Source organism: Cibotium barometz, chromosome 49 (assembly GCF_041138505.1).
Source record: "Cibotium barometz isolate CiBa-2024 chromosome 49, ASM4113850v1, whole genome shotgun sequence".
Lineage (NCBI taxonomy): Eukaryota > Viridiplantae > Streptophyta > Polypodiopsida > Cyatheales > Cibotiaceae > Cibotium > Cibotium barometz.
Window position 1 is genome coordinate 17,280,401 of NC_141094.1, and position 26,466 is coordinate 17,306,866.

General features: G+C 39.7%; 1 protein-coding gene across 4 annotated transcripts in view; it reads right to left on the reverse strand.

The window, feature by feature from the left end:
• TPC1 (two-pore channel 1) overlaps positions 1–13,006 on the reverse strand; it is a 167,549-nt gene extending 154,543 nt beyond the window's left edge. For 2 of the 4 annotated variants that reach the window (XM_086786624.1, XM_086786622.1), the window contains exons 1-7: positions 12,554–13,005; positions 12,002–12,145; positions 9,554–9,661; positions 9,360–9,455; positions 4,982–5,115; positions 4,707–4,764; positions 3,138–3,304 (exon numbers count right to left, since the gene is read on the reverse strand). In XM_086786624.1, coding sequence (XP_086642750.1) covers positions 3,138–3,304; positions 4,707–4,764; positions 4,982–5,115; positions 9,360–9,455; positions 9,554–9,661; positions 12,002–12,145; positions 12,554–12,700 — 854 coding nt within the window. In that variant the 5' untranslated portion in view covers positions 12,701–13,005. Of the gene's footprint in view, positions 1–3,137; positions 3,305–4,706; positions 4,765–4,981; positions 5,116–9,359; positions 9,456–9,553; positions 9,662–12,001; positions 12,146–12,553 lie in introns of all 4 variants that reach the window. The other 2 variants (XM_086786620.1, XM_086786623.1) reach the window with 2 other exon arrangements.
• Between the last annotated feature and the right edge of the window lie 13,460 nt (positions 13,007–26,466).

Consider the following 26,466-nt stretch of genomic DNA (forward strand, 5'->3'; position numbering starts at 1 on the left):
CCTAAGCAACCACAGTCTAGTACCAAACCCCAGCAGCAGCAATCTACTTCGCGGCCAAGGAAAGATATTGCGTCTTCTAAAGACGCTAAGGACGGCGGTTCTAGCTCTAGTTCAGGGGGGTAAGAAGGATAAAGAATCCAAACCTAAGAAAACCCCGAGGAAAAGGCTAAAGCAAGCATCACTAGAGGCTATCTTCCTCCAAAGGAGCAAAGGAAATACCAGTCAGAGAACATATGTTTTTTCTATCATACCATTGGCATGGTAAGAAGGATCACCAGAAATGGCAAACAGAGCAAGCCTCCAAACCACCTTCTTCCACAGTTGCCACATTATCTCCTGCTCCTCCAGCCTCGCCTACTACCACCAACGCAGTTCAGCTTTTACCTTCTATGCATCCTATGCCATCCGTGGTATTTGATGCTAAGCAGGAGGGTGAGAGTGATGATGCACAAAAAAGTCTCATCCGAGCTTATGGCACTACCCTAGGATTCGATTGGACCCCCAAAGGTTCAAGAGATCTTGGATTGGGACATTCCTACGACCGCCGGAGAGATCCATTCATTCGTAGGTCTTTGTCAGGCCAACAACACTCATGTTCACCAGTTTTCCAACCTTGGAGCACCACTTACCGACTTGCTCAAGGGGGTGAAGACTCGTAGACAGAAAGTCATAGTTACAGACAAGGCGCTTGATGCATTATGTGGACTCCAGAAAGTAGCCTCAGAAGCGCGCCTGTTCTGAAGTTAGTATCTTGGGATGAACATTTCAAGGTCATTACCGATGCCAGCAATGTAGCCATAATAGATCCGTGGCCTACTACAGTAGAAAGTTGGATGTCGTCGAAAAGAATTATTCGGTTTATGACAAAGAGCTTTTGGGTGTGATCACAACGCTCAAACATTGGAAGCCTTTTGTTTATAGACAAGTTTTCACAATCCAAACAAACCAACATGCACTTAACTGGCTTCAAACCATGCCAAGTGCCTAGTGGAGTGATCGAAATGCCAGATGGAGTCAGATCTTCCAACAATTTGGAGGAATGATTGAGTTCATCCCTAGTAAGCATAACCCAGATACTCTTAGTCGAGAGGCCAACATTCAAACCATGCACGAGTATACCATTCTCGAAATCACTGGGAAAGACTTGGATAGCATTAAAGATAAGTATGTCGATTCCCCTAAGATTGGTATTCAATACAGTTCGGCCCTCACTTCTAAGCCTGGCCATTACTCAGTGCAAAGCGGTTGGTTATTCTATAAGAACCACCTCTATGTCATTCAAGAAAAGCAAGCGACTCTTCTCCATGATGCCCATGACTCCTTAGTTGGAAGCCATAGAGGTATCAACAGTACCCTACGGTCCTTTTATTGGCCAAAAATGAGGCGTGATATTTATTCAAATGTTTAAAACTATAAGATTTGTCAAAAAGTTACGGTTTCACATACGAAAAAGGCTAGGTTACTTCAACCTTTGCCTATCCCTGACGAACCTTTCATCGACATCTCTATGGACTTTGTAGGGCCTCTAGCAGCATCCACTGGATCTCGTAACACTCAATGTTTTACCATTGTGGATCGCTTTAATCATTTTGCATACTCATCCCATGCAAGCATACAGCCACAGCTGAGGACGTAGCACGTCTTTTTCTCAAGCATTGGTACCCCATTTGTGGTTTGCCTAGCACCATTACATCAGACAGGGATTCCAAGTTCACCTCGCATTTTTGGAGAGCATTATTCGAGAACTTTGGAACCAAGTTATAGTTGTCTAGTGCATTCCATCCACAGACAAACGGCTAGACAGAAATCTATAACAAGTTAGCCTTTGATGTTCTCAAGTTATACTGTCATGACTAGCGATCCAAATGGGAACATTATCTTCCATTGGTCCAAGCCATCTTAAACGATACTCATTCATCCAGTGTCGGACGTACTCCATATGAGGCAGCCTTTGGTCGCCGTTTCTCTTCTCTTTTAACGAGAATGGTGTCCCCATGTCTTGAGGCCAACAAAATGATGAAAGCACTTTCTGAAATCACTGAGTCAATTAAAGACCGCTTGACCAAAGCCCAGAAAGCTTATAGCAGACAGACAAATAAGTCTAGATGAGATGTCCACTTCAAGGAAGGAGATTGGGTCTATTTGCACATAATGAAACAGAGATTGAAACAAGTGGGCAAACGTTGTCCCAAGCTTTCTTTCTGTAGTTTTGGACCTTTTCCTATAGTGAAGAAGTTAAGTGATATCTCCATGACGTTGAAGTTGCCTAACAGTTGGACGATGCATGATGTTTTTCATGTTTCTGTTAGGCCACCCTAGCCTACCCTAGCCTAGAGACTTCCATTTGCCTAGACATTTTATAGCATCATCCAATTCTCCATCTGTGAAGGGTTCATCCATGTTGTTAGCCTCTTGCTGTGTGATGACAGGCATAACCTGCTATAACAAAAGTTCTTGTGCATCAAGAGCCTCCCTCGAAAGAGGTGAGGTAGCAAACATGACATAAAAGTATTCATAGCAAGCATCCGCAAGCTGAGCTTTAAGTGCATGTCCAAGTACCATCTATCCTTTGGACCCTTGCGATGCATTTTTTTTGTCTGGAAGTATGCAAGCCTTTGCAAAAAGATTTTGACGAGCAGCCTTTATCAAGTAGTGGCTTCTGTCTCGCCCTAGTTTGCCATTTATTAAGCTTACAATTATCATTGTGGTGGAGGCAATTTTCAACTTGTGTTAACACTATTGTTCATCATTATTCAACTCTCTAAGCTGGCTAATTTCAGTGCACTCTTCCACTGCAATTTTGGCTTGTTCTACTTGTCTTCTATTCTCCCCCATATACCATCTGCCATAGTCATGTATCACAGCCTGCATTCGCTGTAGAAAACTGAACCAAGCAATATCTATATCCTCTTGCATATGCATCGGAAGGGGATGTGCAGCTGTACATACCAAATCAGTGAAATGAGCATGTGACAAGTAACTGTTGTTAATCATAAGTAGCCTTCTGTCAGGTAATGATGAGTCATTGTTAGCCATGCCAATGTATAGGCTAAGCCATAGATGATTAGCACACACGCGCGCTCGTGCACACTCCCGCCCTCTCATAGACTTCAAATTTATGTCAAAAGATAACTTACTTGTATGCAGGGAGCCAAACATCTGGATTGTTTGAGGTCGTGAACAAGACAAACATCTGATACAATGTGTTACCATATGTTGAGAAGTAAACTCTTCCTTGCTCGGTGTCTTCAAAAAGGACAAAAGCAAGACAGCTAGAAAACAGAAGAAAGACCAGAAACAAAGCCTGCAAAGAACACATGTATGATATTAAAAAGATCATAACTCCATAAGACAACATAGATGAAGAAACTGTTTTTATAGAACAATCCACAAAGAAATAGATACCAGTTGATATGAAATTTACTTAATTAATACATAAAACAATGGAAAATTCATCAATAATGCTATCATTGCTGGCCCAGTTTCAGCAAGCACTCGTGAGTCCTTTTTTTATCCTTCTCTGTCTAGCCAATGTATGGTGCACCTTCACCTCACCTTCACCTCTGCCTCACCGAGAGTGGAACCCGATAGAGACACTTCATTACCATGATGCCATGGCTCATTTATAATAAACCCTCTATCCACCTCATGTTATGTCAATCAATTCATGGGATTCACAATTTCCCAATCCAAATTTGTGCATCATTGTGTGTATGAAGATACCTTCAGAGAGGACATCATGGGGTAAAAACAGCAAAGAGAAGACAGAGACTACCATGGCTTGCGTTATCTTCCTCTATGTAACTGGCTACTCATGATGACACTCATAGGTCATGTCTGAGACCACATGCTGCATAAGATCTCATAAGTTTAGATGGATGCATGCGCCTTTTCAAAATTTAGGCTAAAGGCTGCCATTTGATCAACCATGAGCAGAACATCCTTTTGTTCATAATGAGTCTGCACAAAGACCACTTTCTCACACTGATATAGGAGGGGTTTATAAACACATTGCTTTCCGTAAAAGTTTCCTTATCACATTCATTTTGGCGATATGTATTCCATGTCTCCTCACACATATCGCCGCATATAGAGATGCTAGATTTTTTCTCCACCTAAAGAATAGATGCTCCAAATGAGAAAAAAACGCATCCTACCCACACCATCACCTCCTCATTTTGCTGCCTGAGATCTAAAAGCTCAGGTTGGCTCCTGCATGTCAAAGCTCTACACTTGGAATAAACTTTGATCACAAGGTTCTCTCAGCAAAAAGAGGAAAACTCCACTGTATCCTCAATAGACACAAGATCATCAATAAAATTTTGGTTCCTTGCTCATCCAAGTCCTCAAAGTTCGAGCTCAGCATACTCACTCTCTCCTAATAAAGAGGATGATGCATTGAATGAGCATTGCAAGACTAAGAAACTGAAAAGGCTTAACACTAGGGCAACAAGGTCCTAGATATCCTTAATGAAGCTCATGGATAAACCCTGTCTCCTGCACATTTGTCCACATATGGAAAAGCTTGTTTTGGCCCTCTGCATTTGTAAACTAGTGATATCAGACATCTCTTTTAATGCTGAACATTTTCTTAACACTTTCTGCTTATTATTCTTTCTTTAAAATCCTAACTCATGGAAAGTCTCTTTAAAAGAGGGCATTGTTTCTGCCGTCATTGACAAGTCTTTTATATCAACCAATCTTACCACAATGTCCAACACTCGAGTTATTGCCACCACTGTCTTAACACATTCCCTTAGTGTTCTGCACAAAAATAAATTGATTATCCCATGAGAAATTTATTTTTTTTAAGAGCCTAATAGCATAATAAGCCCTACTAAATAATCACTTACAGCGACGAATCTCAAAACAAGCCAAACATTTTATTAAATAGGCTTCCATACCATACAAAAAAATTGCAGATGATGCCTGCAAGCTACAATTCTCTCTACTATAAGTTTGTAAACAAGGATCAGGTTACCTAACATCCACAATAACAAGAAGCACCCTAAGGTATGGTGCAAATCGGAAAGGAAGACTTAGAATAGGTCCAGAAGAGATTGCATAAAGTGCATAAATCATTATGTCAGCTCCTAGAAGCACCATCAAAACCACCTGAAAAACACTCACAAAAAAACACTTTAAGTTTTTGACCCAAAAAAAAAAAAGTTCATTTTTGTATCATATAGAGTATTTTGATTAGATAGTTCAAAAAAAAGCCTCCCCAATACTATTTCTTTGTGATTTCACCAAGAATTACGACCCTCCTAACCATTGTACCCCTCTTTAGGAGTTTCTTATTTGTCCTCACATTGTTGCATACTTTCTCATGGCCTTATGTAATCCGATGTCTTTATAAATATTCCAAGGAAACAAGGAAATTGTTACACATGCTATAGAAACACAATACCACAAAATTTATGGTAGCTAGCTAAATTACAACAGTTCACAAACCCAAAATTAACCCAAAAACACACATTAACTTGAAGTAGCATTTATCACCATCGTCCGCTACACACATAACTTCTACTGCCTTCATTATTTTTTTCCCCCAAAAAAGAGACTTCTATTTAGTATGAAAAAATTTACAAAAAGGGAGATTTCAGATCACACGGGGGGGAAATCTCAACCAATCTGGTGCCTTCTATTGCCGACAAGGTCCCATATGAGTGGTAGTGAAAAAGATGCCATGATCCCACTCTCTCATGAACTGGCCATGCTTTCTCTCTACAGCCCTTGAGGATCCCTGAATCTTGGCCCAAGTGGCCATGAGAGTGTGGACAATATCACACCAAATCCTACAAATGCATTGTGTATCATAAACCAGAGTGCTCTCCATGGCCTCAGTGCATCTAGCCTTCCAAATGTCCCAAGCTGTAATGCTAGCAATAATCTCCCATGTAGTGTCCAACCTCTATGCTAGTGATACGTAGCCTAACTCTTGCAAGTCTTGAAGACAGCGCCGCCAACCCACTCCTTGCCTAATACTCATGACCATATCTCTATCGTTCCCCTCAAACCTAAGTTGAGGGCCCGACTGTGTCAAACAAGCAATAGCACCAAAACAAATGTAGTCATCCCTCCTCATCCTTCCAAAAAGGTGTGCTATTGCAATCCAAATCCTATGTGCCTCCCTACACTCCTATAAGCAATGGTAGACCGTCTCTGAAGCTCTTGCACATCTTGAGCAAGCTAGCTAGCACCAACGGCCGATCTCCACCGGTTGGTGGCAAGACCACCATGTAGAGAAAGCCAAATAAAAGAGAAAATCTTCGTTTCCTGTACAAGTGCCACCACCTCCGCCAAAAATCTCTCTAAATGTCAAGGATGATCCCATAAGCCTCCCATTGAAGTCTAAGAGTAGGGACTCTTTGGATGTCCCAAAACCAAGTGTCTCTCACGTTCCGCACAATGTAACTAAAGAAGAGCATGCTTTTCATGGGGTTAAAGGCATCCCTCCACTCCCACTCACCGGGGTTACCAGTGCAGGTATTTGATAGGACACCCGTAATATAACTAGAGGCTCTAAGAATTTGTAATCATCTCTTCTAGGGATCAATATAGAAGTGCTTCCCGACTCTACCCACCACTCCGGCGCTGGACCATCAGACCCTCGATGACATCCTACCCAAGACTTCTCTCCAAGAACCATCTATCTTGAATGGAGTAAAAACCGATACACCGTCCTCACCCGAAGTAGGAAGGCACATGACCCGAAGAGGTACCCTTGTCCCTCAAAACACCCCCAACCATGAGTGATGAGGCCCTTCCACGAAGTTCGCTGGTTGGGTATAGTTGAATCAATCTCCATAATACTCTGACTAGTGCCCCTCAAGTGCCGTGTGCAAAACATTCTCTCATCCTCCATGGGGATCTTAACCTCTTCCAATCCAAGACTGTGGGGAAAAGAGTCGCCCAAGCAGCCCACTGGATATGTGTGGCTGCCCCAAGAGGTCTACCATCCTCAGCCAAAATCAAGTCAACACAATGGCCTCCTCAACTGTTGGCCTCCTCAACTGACCACGGAGGTATATGAACCAAGAAACTCCTCATGCAATCTCAGGCTCACAGAAGAGATCTCACCAAAGGCGAAGAAGGTGGTTAGTGCTCTGCATCCGAAAAAATAAAACGTGGGCTGTAAATCCAATCACCTCCCCTAATCAAAGTGCGCCTTGTAACCTGCTACAAAAGAAAGTACTTCCAAGGCTCAATGCCAGAAGAAATCCTCTAACAACCAGCTTACAGAGCAAAGCCTTACACTGCACCTCAGGGTCAATGATGTTCAATCCTTCCTCGTGCTTAAGCATAATAATGGTATCATAAGCTTTTTCAAAGTCCATCAAGAGAATGGCAAGGGGTTGTTGGCTAGATCTAGCCCACTCTACAGCTTCCCAAAATGAAATGAGATTATCAAAAATACTCCTTCCTTGGAGGAAACCATTCTATGTATCATGGAGGAAACCATTCTATGTATCATGAGTAACCTATGAGTAACCCTCTGAAGAACAGGCTGAAGCCTTATACTCACTGCCTTCACTGAGATTTTGTGAGCAACTCCAAGTAGAGTTATGGGCCTCCATTGCCTAATACGGATCTTGTGGCCATCTTTCGGGACAAGCTGGATAAGACCCTCCATGAGAAAAGAAGGCATCATACATGTACACATCTCCTGCAAAGCAATAGTAACCTCATCACCAATGTGATCCCAGAACTGCAAAAAGAGAGACCATCATCCCCTAGGCATTTGCCTTTCAAGAGGGCCTACAAAGCATGTCTCTGTTGGATGTGGCAATTCTCGTAGCTACTCTCGGGTTATCACATGACTAGAAGTTGTGGTGGATTATCCCATATGCAAGAGCATGGGAAGTCAAAGAGCCATATATAGGGTGTGGTGTCACCTTGTCATAGATATCTCCTCCGACCGGGTTTTTTGGGGGGGGAGCAACGGCTAGGAGATGGGAGCCCAGCCACCGACGTTGCTCAGTGCCCTAGGGTGGTGTGCGTGCTGCTGCTGCGTGACTTTGACATGGTATCAGAGCTCGGCTTGTGTGGTCTTGGGTGGTCCTAACCTCTGTTTGATCGAGGTGCTCGAATTGAAGGAAGGTGTTGGAGGTGGCAATTCTCGTAGCTACTCTCGGGTTATCGCATGACTAGAAGTTGTGGTGGATTATCCCATATGCAAGAGCATGGGAAGTCGAAGAGCCATGTATAGGGTGTGGTGGCACCTTGTCATAGATATCTCCTCCGGCTGGGTTTTTTGGGGGGGAGCAACGGCTAGGAGATGGGAGCCCAACCACCGACGTTGCTCAGTGCCCTGGGGTGGTGTGCGTGCTGCTACATGACTTTGATAGTCTCAACTCATCCTTCGAAAAGGGGGCATCCAAAGAGGTGCACATATCATATGTAATAAGCCTCGGCATGGACTCTCAGACTTTATGTTGTGCAACATCTCTATCCAAAGAGTGGGCCTCTACAGAAAGCAAGATCTGATAAAAGTTGAAGGCGATACTCCTCACTTTATCTGACTCAGTGTGAAACTCTCCTTGAGAATCCTACAAGAATCTCAAATTGTCCCTACTGTGCATAAGTCCATGCGCTAAGAAAAACGGTTTGTTGCATCTGCCACCCATCTGTGTCCAAGATGCCTAATTAGCATGAAATGTGAACTCAGCCTGCCTATCCATGGCCACCTGCAACAGTGGACAAGAGATCTGGGATGCAAGGGAACTCAAGATGCTTCTCATGTTCCCTCTGAAGTGCAGCCAATAGCTCGCTCCCTGTCCAGAGCCTCTTCTTTCTTGGCTAAAACAACAAAGTGATAGTGCTGGCTAGTCCTCTCCAAGGCAAGTCTCTCCCGGGGATCACGATAACCACAAAGCCTCCAAATCTCTCTTACCTCCAGTGCGATCTGTACATCCAGATAGAGAGAGTCTGCGATGCGAACACAAGGTGAAGCCTTCTGTCTCCCAAGTTCCCCGAGGCACAAGACAATTGGGTAGTGATCTGACTTGGTAGTACTAGGCAAGATGGAAATAATACCTCCCCAATCCAAGCCCCAGTCATCCACATAAAACATATCCATCCGTGCAAAGATGCAGCCATCCCGCTTCTACGGGGAAGCTTGATTGCAACTTTCTTATCACCTGAGGCAGCTAATTAAAAGCCCAGGGAATATCACGAGACATGTGACATGGATCCTTAACATTGAAATACCCAAAGCATGTGCCACTGCCAAATTAGTCAATACCATAAACAATTCATCAGAAAAAAGCCTGATAAAACTGAATAATCATTAAAATGATGGCTTTGCTGGAGCTGCTGAATATATAACATTTAGAAAGGCGTCAAAAATGGATCACCTTCAGTAAGTTAACACGGCTTTTCCAGAAAATATTGCTCCCCAAGTACCCAATTGGGAAGAATGTATGGACCACAAGAACGACCCAGGTCACCACCTATGTAGTAAGAAACATTAACGACCATCCATTGGCAAAAATATATGATCTAGGCATGGCTCATGGAACATAACTCAAATGTAAAACTAAAAAGATACCTCACAATATAAAGACTCTAATCTTGTCAGATATGGTAATTCTCCCAAATAATACTCTTGCCTATTTCCACAAGGTTCGCTAGAAGACCCCTCACACCAAAGTGGCATCTGCAAGCATAAAACAAGCACATAAATATCTTACATAAACAAAGAAACATGGTGGAAAACAAAGAGCACTAACAAACAAAGCTAATTTGAGGCAATTTTTAATAAGGGCATACTTATGACCTGGCTGTAGACCAATATTGGTGGTGAAAAATCTTCCAAGTATCACAATACCTACCTTTAGAGTCTCTAATAATATTGTGTTGTGAATATCAAACTCATGCCCCCTTATGAACGCGTCATGCAATAACCACTCCGGCAAGGGCTGCCTTTTTAAAAAGATATTTACACACTCACGAGCTGGCCCTCTGCCCGTCCTCTTGCAATCCGCCCTCTTGCAATGTGGCACCCGGCTGCAGCGAGTGGGATTGAACTTGAGCACCTCCTGCTCAAGACTCCAACCTTGGGTGTCGGTGACTCTAATCTAAAGAAATTTTTTAAACAAGAAGAAAAGGTTGAGAGCTACCGAAGAGAATTTCAATGTGGGTGGTGTTGTACAATGTGGATGTACATCAGCAAGAAATTCCATAACTTGGTAATGACAGATAAATGAGCAGAAGAGAGCATAGTTACAATCATATTCATCATGCTTCGCATTTTTGAAAGCATGATTAGTACGAAAAACATTTGAAATTCCAGGCCCTGTCAATCATACTTTGGATACCATACGTCCTTCATGCTAATGTCGGTAGACCCAAATGCAGTCCCTAAACATGTTGTAAATAAAATATATACAATCACTAAGTTGCAATCATAGATGAGTCAATGGGAGGGAAGTTGCGCAACAAGACAAGAGAAAAGGCTGAGAGAGACAATATGGCATGCAAATGTGAAGATTTGACAAGAACATTGAAGGTGAACTTACTTAGTCGTCATCTAGAGTCAAGGCTGTACAGGTTTCAAACCCTTGGGAAAATTGCCAATAGAGGAGCACATATCATAGTCAAGGCTGTACAGGTTTCAAACCCTTGGGAAAATCGCCAATAGAGGAGCACATATCATAGGCAAATATTATCCGTGTTTTTTTCAAATGTTTGAAAACATTGGATTAACCTATCATACAATTATGATCGCAACTACGTAAGAGATCCCTTAACACACTAGTAAACTCTCAAACAATGCAAATCCACGTTGCATGACACGACCTGTGTTACACAACTCAGACAACATAACAATCTTCAAGAAAAATTTCAATCTGAACATGGTGACCCCTTTTATTTCCAAAGGTTTGGTATAATATTCTTATGAGACGTTGACCATTTGTACCATTTCACAGGTAATGGTAAGCATTGTTCTCTGTAGCCTACCAAAATCTTGATGCAACTTTTATCACTACTTCTGAGGCTGATTCTGGAGGCCTTCTGGCTGCTGATTTCTGCTCTAGGGGACTGAGGACTGAATGAGGAATAAATTATCAAATCAGGAGATGCAGCTCCCTTTTTTAGGAGATTCCTCACTGCCCCCTCCACTTGCACACACACAGGCGGGTCAGCCTGTTTGCCTGCTATAGGGACCCATGAATTGAGACTTTGGGCCTTTTCACATGCTAAACCCCTTGCTGGAGCTTGGGCGCCTGGCGGCACTGGCTATTCTGGACAGCCCAGGGCAGACAGCTGTCCACTATGGCTGCCCTTTGGCCATGCTCCACTTCGCTATCCTCAGAATTCTCCTTCCATTCCTAGTCTGTCGCATTCATTGGCGAATGCCTCAGGGACTTAGAAACTCATCACATGCCTGCACCTAGTCTAAGTGTCTGTATCATAAAACAATATTGAAAACACCACGGATAACCACTAGACCTGGAATGTGATAGTGATGGTTTGATTGCCTGTAAGGGTGCTGTTGTTGGCACGTGTCTATTTATCCACGCCGTCATCACCTGTGTCATCTTTCTCAAACTGACACCACCATGTCAGTGTCACTCAACAAATGTATTGGAGCCTGTACCACCTAGGTCGTTTCAATCGTCTGTACCACCTTGAGGTATGATTCGATATGGTTCAAATACTCACCATGCAAATACTTCCACCGGAATGGCTCTGCCTAGTAAAAGCCACCTTGCTAGGTGCTTAAAAAAACATGCCCCGTCTTTGGAAATGTGTGCTCTTGGTGCAGCATCCTATCCAAAATACCCAGTCTCTTCTGCGTGCTTCAAGTCATCTTCTCTTTGCCAATGACTATCACTTCTTCTGGCAAGTTCAGGTGGATGTACACTCCCTCCTCTAAGATGTGAGCCCCTCCCCGCTTACATAGATTATTGACAAACATGCCATTGACACCTTGTTTCCACATATATTTTCAAACTGCTAAAACACATCGGAGCATTGTTGAGGAGAAACTCACCTCAAAGAAATTGAGTAGAATGAGAGCAGTGAGATTTAACGACCATAAGAAGTTTAGTCGCATGTCGATGAAATACCAGCGCACCGCCTGTTCAAAATTCTGCTGTCCAAGGACCTCTTCTGGTAAGCCCACATCATCCTCGGCCTGCAAACATGCAACCGCATGGTCAGCCTTTAAGTAAATTCTTTAACAATCTGAACAAACATTACCCTGATATCTTGTATCTCCATGCTCAATTTTCTAAATAAAAATTTGGCTGCAGCCAACTAGAAAAATATTTTCGCATAATTTCTTTTTGTTTTAACCTCAGACTTTAAATCAAGCTACCTCCAGGCGGTTTTCCAAACCTTGCGACTACAAAATGGAACTACTCAAAGTAAATTTTATTTTTCCTTCTTTTTATTGACTATTCTACACGCTCCCCCCAAACCCCAAAAGCAAAAAAAAGTTGGCAATTGGTTATTGACTGGAAAAATCACCTGGGGGTGGTATTTGAAAAATGTGGATATTTATCCTGCATTACCAATAATGTATGTGAACAAGTTTAATTACCAGATCAACGAGAGCTGCAGCCTTATGGTATCTGTCGCCGGAGATGATGGAGTTATCTGATCTATGAAAAACACTGAACAGGAGAGACGTACTCGCAGAAATCTCTTGTCTGCTGGGGGGCGTGCTATCAAGTAGTGGATCCTCCATGGCTGTTGGCTGTGCTTCTATCCAATCACTTTAATCTGTATAATATGCGCAAAACCCTGATCTACCTAAGACCCTAATGTGCTCTGCATAAGACCAAGATTCTAATCTGCTCTGCAAAAAACCCTAATCTGAAATCCTAACCCAAATCTGCAAAAAGCCCTAATCCGCATGTACTTCACCTGCATTGAACCCTCACGTGCCTCTGTTGCAAGAAAACCCAAAACAATGAGCTGCCTTTTTCGCCACAGGTCTTCTCAGCAGCAGTGTCATGACGCGTGTGATGTCGGAAAATCCAGTTTTTTTCGAGTAGCCTAGTTTACCTGCGATTGCCCTGGTTTGCTGCCAAATTCCAATTGGCATTGCCTTGTTTCAACACGTCACCCATGTGTTGCCCACACCACCAACTACCATGTTTTAAAAAGTATATATATATATGTGGGAATGTAATGGATATATATTATTCGCTAGTAGTTGTGAGCAATGTAATGGACGTATTGTTCACCTGATGTTGTCATGGGTGCATTAAATGATGTACATATATATACATATGCATATGTATATGTATATACATACATATACATATGACTATATGTATATGTATGTATATATGTATATACACACACATAGATATATGTACATACATACATATATATGAGAGAGAGAGAGAGAGAGAGAGACATTATCTTGGTCTTACTAATTAAATGGCCACTTACAAGACCATTTAATCGATCAAAGTTAAACCTTGGGTTTTATTTTATCCCCTCTCCACTACTACACCATCATATCCTCCTCTTCATCGTACCCTCTTCATCGTACAGGGGGGAGGGAGGGAGGGAGGGAGAACAACACCCCTTGTGTTCTTGCAAGAGAGAGAGAGAGAGAGAGAGAGAAGAGAAGAGAAGAGGAGAACTTTTTAACGTCGTAGGAAACTATCCCAAGAGACCAAATTGATCTATCCGACAAGAGAGAGAGAGAGAGAGAGAGAGAGAGAGGAGGTGTGTGTGCTAGATCTCCCCTCTCACACAAAGTAATGTTAAGATATGGATAAAAAAGCAATCTCACAAATAAGAGCACTAGCAAAGCAATCATGGCTTTGTGACATAGAAAGAAGGGGAGGGCTACTGAATCATGGAGCAAGGGTATGAAGAATGAGGTCTCCTAATGCAGCCCATAAGAGAGAGAGAGAGAGAGAGAGAGAGAGAGAGAGAGAGAGAATCTCATTCAAAATGTGATTATTCAAACTTTAATAACACGACATTCCCTGTATTTGTAAAGGTAATAAGAATGTGACACTTTAACAACACTGCATTCCCTGTATTTGAAATGTGCTTATTTAAACATTTAAGATTGTGACACTTTAATAACATGGCATTCCTTATATTTGTAAAGGTAACAAGAATGTTCTCTCCATTTAATTTTTTTTAGTACATGGAATATTTTCTATAATTTCTCAATGTTTCTCTCTTCTCAACCCCTCTCAAGCTTGATAAGCTTAATTTAGTGATATGTACTACTCACTAAATGCTCAAAAAATCACTATTTGTCATGCATTAACAAAATATCCAAAAGTTTATTTCATGACATGATCTTCAAAACCCTCTTTAGATAATGTTGTCTCCTAGCCTTTACTCTCCACCCGTGTATACTTTAAGGACTTTTTTGTACTTGTATCTCTCTTTTAAAAATTGTACATTTATGACATATTCTACTAAAAATTCACCTTCATTTAGTTCTCCATTTATACTCACATAGGTTATTACATGATGTCCATGAGTGATGCTCATTAATGCCTTATTCATTACTTTTGCTTCCTACTCATAGTGTGATTCAATGATATATTCCAATTTCGGCCAACAACTCTCTCTCTCTCTCTCTCTCTCTCTCTCTCTCTCTCTCTCTCTCTCTCTCTCTCCCCCTTTATACTCACGTTCTTCATAAACATAGGTTATTACATGTCGTCCATGAGTGATGCTCATTAATGTCTTATCCATTACTTTTGCTTCCTGCTCAATGTGATTCAATGATATGTTCCAATTTTGGCTAACAACTCTCTCTCTCTCTCTCTCTCTCTCTCTCTCTCTCTCTCTCTCTCTCTCTATATATATATATATATATATATATATACAATTTTGGCTAACAACTCTCTCTCTCTCTCTCTCTCTCTCTCTCTCTCTCTATATATATATATATATATATATATATATATATATATAGAGAGAGAGAGAGAGAGAGAGAGAGAGAGAGAGATTATTTTACAGGAGGCATGTTGGCCGCCATGTTTACCCCATGTATTGTCCCTTCACCATTTGACCCCAAGTGTCTAGGATGCAACTATCACCCTAGTTCCTCTCACTACATGCATCCAGTTTGGCCTTTTGAAGATGTTAATCTCTCTCTCTCTCTCTCTCTCTCTCTCTCTCTCTCTATATATATATATATATATACCATGTAGCCTTTATCTAAGAATTCCATCAAGCCCTCTCCTTTCATACATATGAAGCTACTATCTAAATTCTATCTTTGATCTCTCTTTGATCAAGTACTATTTATTTGCTTGTTGCATATTTGCTTTAACTTTCATACAACAAGAGTGTGCTTTCTTGAGAGTGCGATCATGCCAAAATTTTAATAGAACTTTCTTTATTAGGTATTGGATGTGGAAGAGAGGTTTTGACCTCAGTGGTACCTACAACTCTATGATTATGGAAGACGATTGACCAAGATCAATGGTGGATTTTAAAGAGTATTTATAGAGCTCACCATTCATTATTCAACTTTCTATTGTCATTATGTATTGAAGTGTGGTTTGCTTCATCTAAGAATTACATCAAGCCCTCAAATCTCCTTACACACATGTGAAGCTACTATTTTAAATCCTTCTTTGATCTCTCTTTGATCAAGTACTATTTATTTGCTTGGTGTTGCATTATACAATTTAATTTTCATACAATGAGAAAGTGTGCTTTCTTGAGAGTGCCCTTGGACAACAAAGGTCTTAGTAGTAGATGACAACAAAGGTCTCACTATGGGGGCATCCCACATACAACCTTGATCAAGGCAACAACAATGTTACCTTGCATAGACAACTAGATGATAGTCCAGAAGAAGCATACACAACGACAATCTTTGGTCACAGCTAAATGGGGGTAATATGAATCCCTCCTCCCACCTTCTTGTATTTGAGTCCTACCATGCTCAATTATAGTTTTAAAAAACACGTGGCACAAGAAAAAAGATATATAATATTTCTTCTTTATCATAGTTTACAATAATAGTTAGAGCAAAAAATAACCTTAAATAATCTTAATTAAAACATTTAAAATATTATTTATTACTAAAAACTTATTTTGATAATATTGATTTATATAAATTAAGTTTATTTTCTTAATTATGATAATATAAATCTAATTGACTCTAATTATTTTTGTTGCATTTTTATAATTAAATACTCTATAAAAAACTAAGCATTAGGTACATAATAACTTTGAAGAAATTCAATAAATTTTTACAAATTTCTTCATTCATGTCCATCCATCAAAATTTTCCTTTTTATACTCAAAGATTAAAAATACCAAAAAATAATATATAAGATACAGAGAATTCCAATAAGTAAATGTTTATGGTATTAAACTTTATACCACCCAAAGATCCCCTTGTTTCAAACCTAAAATACAATTGATAAAAAGTGGTGGCTGACTATCCCCACGATTGGGCTAGACAAGATGTTAGAATTTTAAGATTACTCGAGTCCCCAAAAAAAAAAAAAAACCTAAACTGGCAAATCTACTATCAACAAACTCGTTGAAAAATTGTATGTCTTTTCCTTCTTTTTCATGCTCCTTGGAAAACTTCTTATATGTCTTCTTCTTCTTCTTCACTATGCTCCTTGGAAATCTTGTTATATATCTTCCTCTTCTTCATTATGTTCCTTGGAAACCTTGAATATCAAGTCCTACACAATAACATAAAACATAAGAACTTTCCAAAGTACCCAACTAATACGTGCATGAGCATCATTTATAGAATATCCTCTCAAAAAGTGCACAAGTACGTCCAAACAAGAAGGTGTGTAATTAGTGTCATGTGTTCCACTTTCTCCCTTGGTCTATGGATCCTCTACCTTGGCCTTGCCTTTGTCAATCTTTTTAGGCATCTATACCTACTTTCGTGTAGCCTGTTGCCTCTAGGTGTATCTAGTTTAAGTACGATGATGATTTATAATACCCTAGTTCTCATACTCTATTGGTTTTACCCTTGAGCACACTTCAACTTTGGTACCCAAATTCATTTCTATCTTTGGCAGTATCCTTGGACTTTAAGGAGATTTTTTGTGGGTCACCCAACCTTGTGTAGTTTTTGTGGATCACCCTTTAGTTTGCGGCTTCTTCCTTTCTTTGGGATCCACATCAACTTTTCACTTACCATCTGTTTTGCAAGCTTGGGATATTGGCATATTAACTATGATTTTTGGAGAAGGGGGGGAACAGTTGCTAGGGTCAATGAGGCTTTTGGTACCCACACTTGTCGTACTTTACCCTTGGGAATATTTCATGAAGTGGAGGTAGCAAGGATTGAAGTATCCTTGGTAGTTCTTTGGTTTCTCCTAGGTTTCCTCCTTGGTTTTGGTTTGTGCTTCCCCTCCTTGTGTTTGGCTTTTGGCTTATTGGCCTTAACTCCTGATAAGATTAAAAGGATTGTATTGATGATGAGGCTTGGAGCATACAAACAATTATACTAAGATTGGAAATGATTGTACCGATAGGATTTGCTTGTAATAAAGTGAGCAATTTCTTGATCTCCAAGGAGATTTATCCCCTTCTATGAGAAGAACATTCATGGTTTGTTGCTCAAGATTGATGGTCGTAATCTTGCCACCTAGTCGATGCTACAGTTTTGGCAATCCGTTCTCTTTCAAAACGAGATGATTTCTTCTCGCATTATTCCTATAGTCATGACAAAGAAACTTCCATGGGATAAGAGTTTAGGTGGAAATCATTTTTTACAAATCCTTTTCACATGCATTATATAGACTTGAAACAATTTGCACTAATGTCTTTGTAGGCTCAAGAACTGGCGAAAGAAAGCTACAACTAGATTAACCTTGGATTAGTCTATCTTTGAGAGAGGAATGGTAATTTTCCATTAGTAAAGTGATTAGTGCCCAAACTAGGCTTATGTTGACTTATATACAAGACCCCCCTTTTCACATTACACTTTAATGTGTCCATGGGCATGGTCCTTTTTCCATTCTCCAAATCTCTTGGCCTTGGGTCCAAGTCACATGAGACCTTTTAAGCTTTGTTACAAACAATCCCCACCCAAGAGGTTTTTTCCTCGAAACCATTGATGTACACAAATATAATCCACATGGATGGAATATACCACTAAGGACTCATGTCAACATCTCGCTCTCTTCTCATGCCATATATGTGGTTCAAAAAATGCTTGTGTATGGCTATAAACTACCACCAAAGCCTTCAAAACAAGCTATAACATCTACCCCATAATGGCATAAAAGCCTCGTGTAACTTCCAAACTCTATGCATCCAAAACCCAAGGGTATAGGGCTATCTATAATGAATTTACATGAAATTCCAGCAAGTTAATTCACTATTGTTAAGCCTCATTGGACCCTTCAAACACATTCATCATGTGGAATGTCTTACTCTTGCATCAAAATTGAATCCATGCCATCCCCCAACTAAAGAAAGATAGCAACCAAAAATGGTCGGGTCAAAAGAAACTCCATTAACCCCATATGTAGATGCATAAACATACATATATCCATTGTGTGCATAGCATCCACTTGAATCATATGGAAATGAATCTGAACCACCCATACGCATAAGTATTGAAGCTCTTCCCCACACATATGCTAGGGTCAAAAGGATAAGCATCATTATCGTCATCATTAGAGGCATGGGTATCGTGGCCATCCAATGAATCACCATCATAGACCTCCCATGAGTCATCAACATACGTATACATACATACATATATATATATATATATATATATATATATATATATATATAGAGAGAGAGAGAGAGAGAGAGAGAGAGAGAGAGAGGAAGAAGAAGAAGAAGAAGAAGCTCTTTTAGAGAGAGAGAGAGAGAGAGAGAGAGAGAGAGAGAGAGAGAGAGAGAGAGATCATCACCATAATCCATAGATGTCCTCAGAAGCATCATAATCCATAGCATCTTCTGCATAAATGTTCTCATATGGATCATAAACATTTACTTCCACATTATCATCATATGGATCTTCAACACTTGTCTCGTCTTCATGATCAATAATACCACACTGACCTCTTGAGAGTTACCATCATGAAGATTACTATAATAGTCATCCTCTTCAACAAGAAAAGCCTCATCTCGTAAGCATCACTATTCCCATAATCATTCTCATTAAGAGAACCATGCAATTATTCTTCATTAACCTCATCTACACTTACATCCTCATGTGGTCACCACCACTAGTTCATTTTCAGTCACCACCATCAATGGACACATAGAAATCTCGTGGCAATTCTCATTGGCATCACAATCTTCACTTGAAGAATCTTCATGAAAGTAATGGTCTCCAATGAAGGACTTGGACTGAAGTGAACTCCTGTAGATTGCCCACTAAGAGATGAGGTAAGCATGTAAAATAATCCTACCAATAACAAGATCTCAGTGAGAGCAGTGTCTTCATCACCTTCCATAATGCATTGGATTGCTTGTACAAATTCTTTGTCTATTTTTTGCACAAATCCACCTATGTTTTCATTTTCCTTAATATCCAGATCAAAGAAGGAAAGATACCAATACTTCTTGGCATACATAGACAAATAATCCTCATGTAGAGATGCCACACATTTATGTCTAAAGCTCATTTACTCTTGAGTAGTCACAAAGTTTTGCACAGCCTCATAGGCCAAACTCTCCCAATCCCACTCATAGTTGTGCATTTCCTTCACCCACAAACATCTAGCTTTTCTCGTGAAATATGAAATAACTTTCTTTAACTTTGTCAAGCTTACCACAAGGAAAGGTACAAAAGTAGGTATCCCAATTATGAATCCAATCCTTAAGTCCCATGCAAGTGACTCATTCACCATCAAAAGTAAACTAAGCTTCTGAAAATGGCTCTCCACTTTTGAACCATGAACCACCCGCTTAAGAAGAACCCATGTGCTCAAGGAAAACTTCCAATTTCATTGGTTCTAGCAAACTTGAATGCATAAGTTAATACATTATGACGAATCTTGCTTGAGTCTTCTCATTTACATCCATAGTTTTACCGTTGTCCAAACTCCTTCCTTACATTGAAGAGGTACCAAGCATACACATACCTAGCACATTTGTTCCGCTTCAATGTATCAATGATGGATGAAAGTTCTCCCTTCCAAGCATAGGTCCATGACTTTCATCACCATAATGCATACTAGCTTAAATAGCATGCAATGTATTTACATGTGTTGAACCCACAAAAGGCTTATCATCTTATGGTCCATTGGCTTGAAATATGTATGTAACATTAGTTTACCATAAGTTTTTTTACCTTTGTCGAGTTCTTGTTCCAAGTTAGATAATCCACAATGATTCTTTTTGATAGAGTCATTGGACTTGTCCGCCTTGCATTGGAAATTTTGGTCCATTCTATCAAACATGTTTTGTATGAATAACATCATGGCATTTATGTTCATGTCCCCACCATCCTTAGGCATTTTCAAAGCATTAGGCATATGTACATTAGCCTCTTGATGCATTTCCTTATTGACATTGCATTTGGTCTCTTCTTGTATAGCTCCCTCCTTGAACATCTTACCTTGCATCACCCGTTTCATGCGTGCTCAAGGATGTCTTTGTGGTTTCCTTTCGGTTTAAACATCGGCATCATCTTCAAAATGTTAATTTATCCTTTGGATAAGATCCTAAAGCCGATTTGAGTGTAGCTATATGGCAAGGTGTCAAAATGTATAATCCACATATATGATCACCTTTGACTCGGTCAAAGCTGTAGTACTTTTTGTTTGGCTTTTTTGTAAAGTCATCACCACCCAAATGATTCGAAATTGAGAGTTATTTACATCCTTGGGAAGCTTTCAATGAGTAGATTAAGGATATGTAATTACAAATTTGAAACGTCAACCCACATAGTTGACTTTGGTTGACCAATGGAAAAGCAACCGCCTATAGTTGATCAATCAAACCAACTCCAAACCGCACATTACCAAATACAACATCCTTTCGGAATCTAATTGAGGGGTTCAAGAGCTTTTTAGAGAGCTCTCAAACAAGGCCATCCAACACACCAATTAGGTTCAAAACATCCCACTCCATGTGTGACTAAATTTGATCTCTGTACATAGACTACAAGTGGCCAAACTCACTCGACAAGCCTCAAGTGTACCAACCATGTCCACATTTGATATCCTCAATGTCCCAAGGCATATATTTGTTGAAGCTTGTGGATCCAAGCTCCCATGGAGACGGTGATGAGAAGGAAGACCTAATCCTACATTAACTAGCATGTGATTAAGCTAAGCTAAGCTAAGGTGGGTGATAACTAATGACAATCATGATGAATGAACTAAGCTAATTAAGCTTTAGACTCAAGCACAATTAGGTTACAAGATTAAGACTTGTACTCTAAAGAGGCTTGAGAGCTTGCTTGATTCATTACTTGAAATGGAGCCCTTTTATATGAGGAGAGTACGACAAAGCTATGATAGCTCATGTGTGGGATAACTTGGCTAGGTGACTTGGCACTCTAGCATCACTCATTTCAACACCCCCCCTTGATGCTATATTGGGTACAATTTATAGGCTTTCACTCTTCCTCTCTCTTCCCTTGTGCTAGGCTACTTTTGGCCCTTATGCTACTTTAGCATTATAGCTTCTTTAGCTATGAATTTCAACTTAAGTGCATCAAATGGCCTTAAAAGCTTATTACATCACACTTTTTGTAAAGACAAGAGGGGTGAAAAGTACATTGATTCTTTCTCTAAAACAGTGCGTCTTCAGCTGGGGAAGCTTTAACCTCGATGTAGTTTGCATGCTTCTTTTTGTGATAGCAATCTTCTTCTAGGTAACCAATTTTTCCAAAATAGTGACAAACAAGCTTTGGTTTATCTTTATTGCGACATTCATTCTTAGTATGACCAAATTTTCTATAGTGATAGCATCTTGGAAGTTGAGATGTTGATTGATTTATCTTTTGAAATATCCCACCCTATGTATACAGTGCTTGTTGACTTGAATGTGATTTGCATGGTTGAATTTTGATTCATGTTAAAGTAGAGATGATTCTACATCTTGAATTTTAGTGTTGGACACATTTTTATGTGTAGCAACAAGTGATTCATAAGGTTCTTTATCAACACTTTTTAACAATACAGCAATAGATTCATATTCCTTGATGACTTTCTTTAACGCACTCAATTGTTTCTTGATACCTTTAAATTTGCTGATGTGTTGTGCCATGATCTCGGTCTCCTTCTTGTTGTTGAGCTTGTAAAACTACATGAGAAGGTTGATCTTTGAGCTCTTGAGAAGGTGCCAAAAATCTTATTAAGTTCGTGCCAACTTGGCATCTTTGATGCTAGCAATGTGACTAATCATATCATCAACAAGACTTTGAGCAATAAGGCCCAATGCTTTGTTGTTTTGAAGTGGCTCAACCTCCACTTGTTCATCCTCAATTAAGTGCTAAATCCCCTTATACATAAGCAAGTACATGGTCTTGCTTTGCCATGTGTAAAACCCATGACCATTAAATCTTGAGACGACTTCAACACGCTCCATGAATGAGGAGTGGGTCTTACCTTGAGCCTTGATTTTAGTGCTCATGCAGTGTCTAACCCTTTTACAAGTGATTAAGGAGCAATGTATATGCTAGAGATAAACCCAATGCGTGAAACAATCACTTATTTGAGCAATGTAAGTGGTTGAGATGAATTTTGATGCAACAGAGAGTTTTTTGCAGTGGAATAACACTCTAATTTTTTAATTTTAACTTTGATTAAACTTAATTTTTGCTAAATTAATATTAATGATAGTGCTTAAGTGTTAATCACTATGATTAATAGAGCTAAAAAGTGGAGGATGAAATTGAACAAATTGGTAGTGTTTTTGATGGGGCTTTTTGCTTGGCCTTTGCCTTTAATCAGTTCTTTTGCTTAAAACTCAAAGGAAGCTTAATGCTTCTCAGAAAACCATGAAAATCAACGATTAAGCGTGACTGTTTTTTCAACTTGCTGTCATCACCAATGGATGAATAGAGCTAAGATTTCGTTTGTATATAGCTTAGGGCATTGCTAACCCACAACCAAGAGGGCTTGGCTTGATTTGCTAGCAATAATTTGTAATGAGATGAAAACACCGTGCGGTTTGCAGCGCAAAAATCAAGCTATGGAGGAAGAATCTTTTTGATTCCTCTAGTGAGACTCTTAGCAAAATGAGCTAAGGAGTATCCCCCCAAAAGGAATTTGAAGATAGTTGATGGAGCAAGCAATGCCAAGCTTGGCAATTTGGAGCCACAAGTGAGGTGAGTAGATAGAGTGAGACTAAAGAAGGAAGATGAGTAATGATGAGATTAAGCTAAAGAGAGATTAGAGAAGGCTAAAGCTAAGCTAATGGGGAGCTTAAACCAAGCTCTGATACCATGTTGAAGCTTGTGGATCCAAGCTCCCATGGAGATGGTGATAAGAAGAAAGACCTAATCTTACATTAATTAACATGTGATTAAGCTAAGATTAGCTAAGGTGGGTGATACCTAATGACAATCACGAGTGATGAATGAACTAAGCTAATTAAGCTTTAGACTCAAGTAGAGTACAACAAAGCTATGATAGCTCATGTGGCATAACTTGGCTAGGTGACTTGGCACTCTAGCGTCACTCATTTCAACAATATTGCATCATCAAGGTATATATAACATTAAGAAAAGCACATGACTATTCCATATCCAAATCAATGCATATCCAATGCCAAGTCAATACAATGCCAAATACCAATGTGAATGTCAATGAAGCGCTACTTGCTGATCTCCCGACCAAGTCTTCCTGCCTTCTTACCAAATTTTATGATCTGATGGCAAGAATTGGGGCCAAGTTTGCACCTCCATGTATGTAATCCTCCATCTATCCACTTTTCCAAGACACTCACACAGATAAACGGATTCATGAAAACACTCCCCTTTGGCCTCTCCACCTAATGCTCAAGGTACCCTCTCATCATACGAGATTCTATAAGCATTTAGGAATTAAAATTTGAATATAATTGAGAGCTTGCAATCCAATTATGTAAGAGAGTTCACTAATGATATGGCATTTTTAGATGCATGCCAACCATTCCAATTTATAAGCATAAACTCTTGACCTTCCATAGGATAGTTCATTGCTTCCTCCATATTCAATTAACTTACAACATCAACCATATGCCCTTACCATGGCATCCATGTGAGTATGGCAATCTAATGAATAATAACCATGGCATAAGCATCAAGTATGTGTGTTCATTAACATCCCAAAACATGTTAGGAGCTTTGAATATCATGAAATCCAATCCCAATGGCATTTAGAAACCATGAATGACATTAAAGAACCAAAAAATAGCATAAACCTCTTACCAAATGTTCATGTAGGTCACATTTGACAATTCATATGGCCATGGATGCTTGAAAAATAGCATGTGAGGTTGCCCAAGCTTCATATGATATGCATTTGAAGCATGAAATCACTTCGATGGCATACTAATATGTCAATGTTTGCCTAAATGGCTCAAATGAAAGAATGGATGAGCATTAAGCCATCCATAGCAAGTCCAATGGTTCATATGCATGCTTAATGTGGCAATGGAAAATGATTAATGAAGCAAGAAATTAGGGTTTCAAGAAAAAACCCCAAATCTCATGAAGTCTTGAAGTAAACAAATCTTGCTTCAAATGGATGTAGGAACTCATCGAAACCAAGAGAGAAGCCTTGATGCTTGCAATAGGTGAAATAGAGCTTCATCAATCACTAAGACCGCCGGGGGGAGGGAGGTGCGCAAATTTCTAGCCACATTTTTGCTCATAGCTTGAAGTATAGACTTCATTGAAGCTTAATGTAGATTGTTTTCACAAAAATTTGAGCAAAGGAAGCTGTAGCAAGTATCTAATGGCCCAAATCTTGGTGTAGATGACTCCATGGACATGAAGCTTCACGAATTTTGCCCCCTCCTATTTGAAATTTTGCCACCTTTCCCTAGATATAATAGGTAAAGACATCCAAGCATTAGGTTTTGCATTTCCAGGGTTTTTGGAGCTTGAAAGAGGGCTAAAATTTTTCAAACATTAGAGAAGAAGAAATCCAAAAAATTTGGGGCAAATGCTCTCCAATAGCACTAAGGCTTGACTGATGGCTAAGGTTTGCCAAAATCCATGGAAAGCTTCAAGTAATTTCTAAAAATTAGGGTTATGCAAAAAAATTTAGAAAATAGAGAAGAACAAGATCAAGAGCAAGAGCTCTGATACCAATGAAAGAAAGATACAACTAGATTAGAATAGGTTAGCCTAGCTTATCCTTGGATTAGTCTAGCTTAGAGAGATTAGCTTAGGTTTAGGAGAGGAATGGTAATTTACATTAGTAAAGTGATTAGTCCCCAAACTAGGCTTATGTTGACTTGTATATAAGACCCCCCTTTTCACATGACACTTTAATGTGTCCATGGGCATGGTTCTTTTTCTATTCTCCAAATCTCTTGTCCTTGGGCCCAAGTTACATGAGACCTTTTAAGCTTTGTTACAATTAGTTTCCTTAATGAGATTCTAGTCTCATACGACATTAAGTTTATACCTGCTCCTATATCTAACTAAGCAAGTTTGGCTACACTCTTTTGTTTTGAAGTCCAAGCAAAGCCTTTCTCGCATCACTTCTTCTTCATCATTATCATTATCTAATATAGCTATATGGATAGGCAGGATGTCTCTCCTTAGTTTTTCTTTTTCTTTGCGAGCCTTAGCTTCTTGTTGAGCTTGTTTCTTATTTTTCGTCTCCTTTTTTCTTGTTTTCTTAGCTAGGTGGGTTTTCTCATTAGTGTTAACCACTCTAGCTAACATTACTTTTCAAGTGTGGCTACACTCATTGTAACTTATCTTTTGTAATCGCACAAAGTGCTTAATGATAAAAGAGACATGGGATGACCAAGCTTACAACTTGTGTAATGCCAGTCATAGGAAAGAGTTGTACATAGAGCTATGAAGACTAGTTTTAGGCCCCCAATTGTAAATGTGCAGTCGGCCATTGTAAACTAAAAGCTCTTGGTTATAAGACATTTTATGAAATATGAAAAGGGACAATCCCATTAGTCTCATTTGAGTTTTGCCTCTCTCTCTCTCTCTCTCTCTCTCTCTCTCTCTCTCTCTCTTATGAGCTCGTGGTGGATACATGCTTGCTTGTTGTTTGCTTGCATGCTTGATTGTTATTTTCTTTTTCTTTTTCTTTATCTTTACTTTCCTTGTTTCTATCTTTTGTTCATGATAATGTCAATGGATTGTGTAAGTCTAAAAAAATCTTTTTTGAGTCAATTGATTGAATGCTTGAATGCCTGCTAATGAATGCATATAAACCCATTGAATGCATTTCAATAAATGAAGTGTTTCAATAAAATGAAAAACGCTCCATCCTGAACATGTGCACACAATGAATAAAATCTTCGACTGCAGATTCACGTCCGCTAATTCACGTCTTAGACTTTCACGTCCTGGACTCTCGCGTCCTGGACTCTCATGGCTGCTAA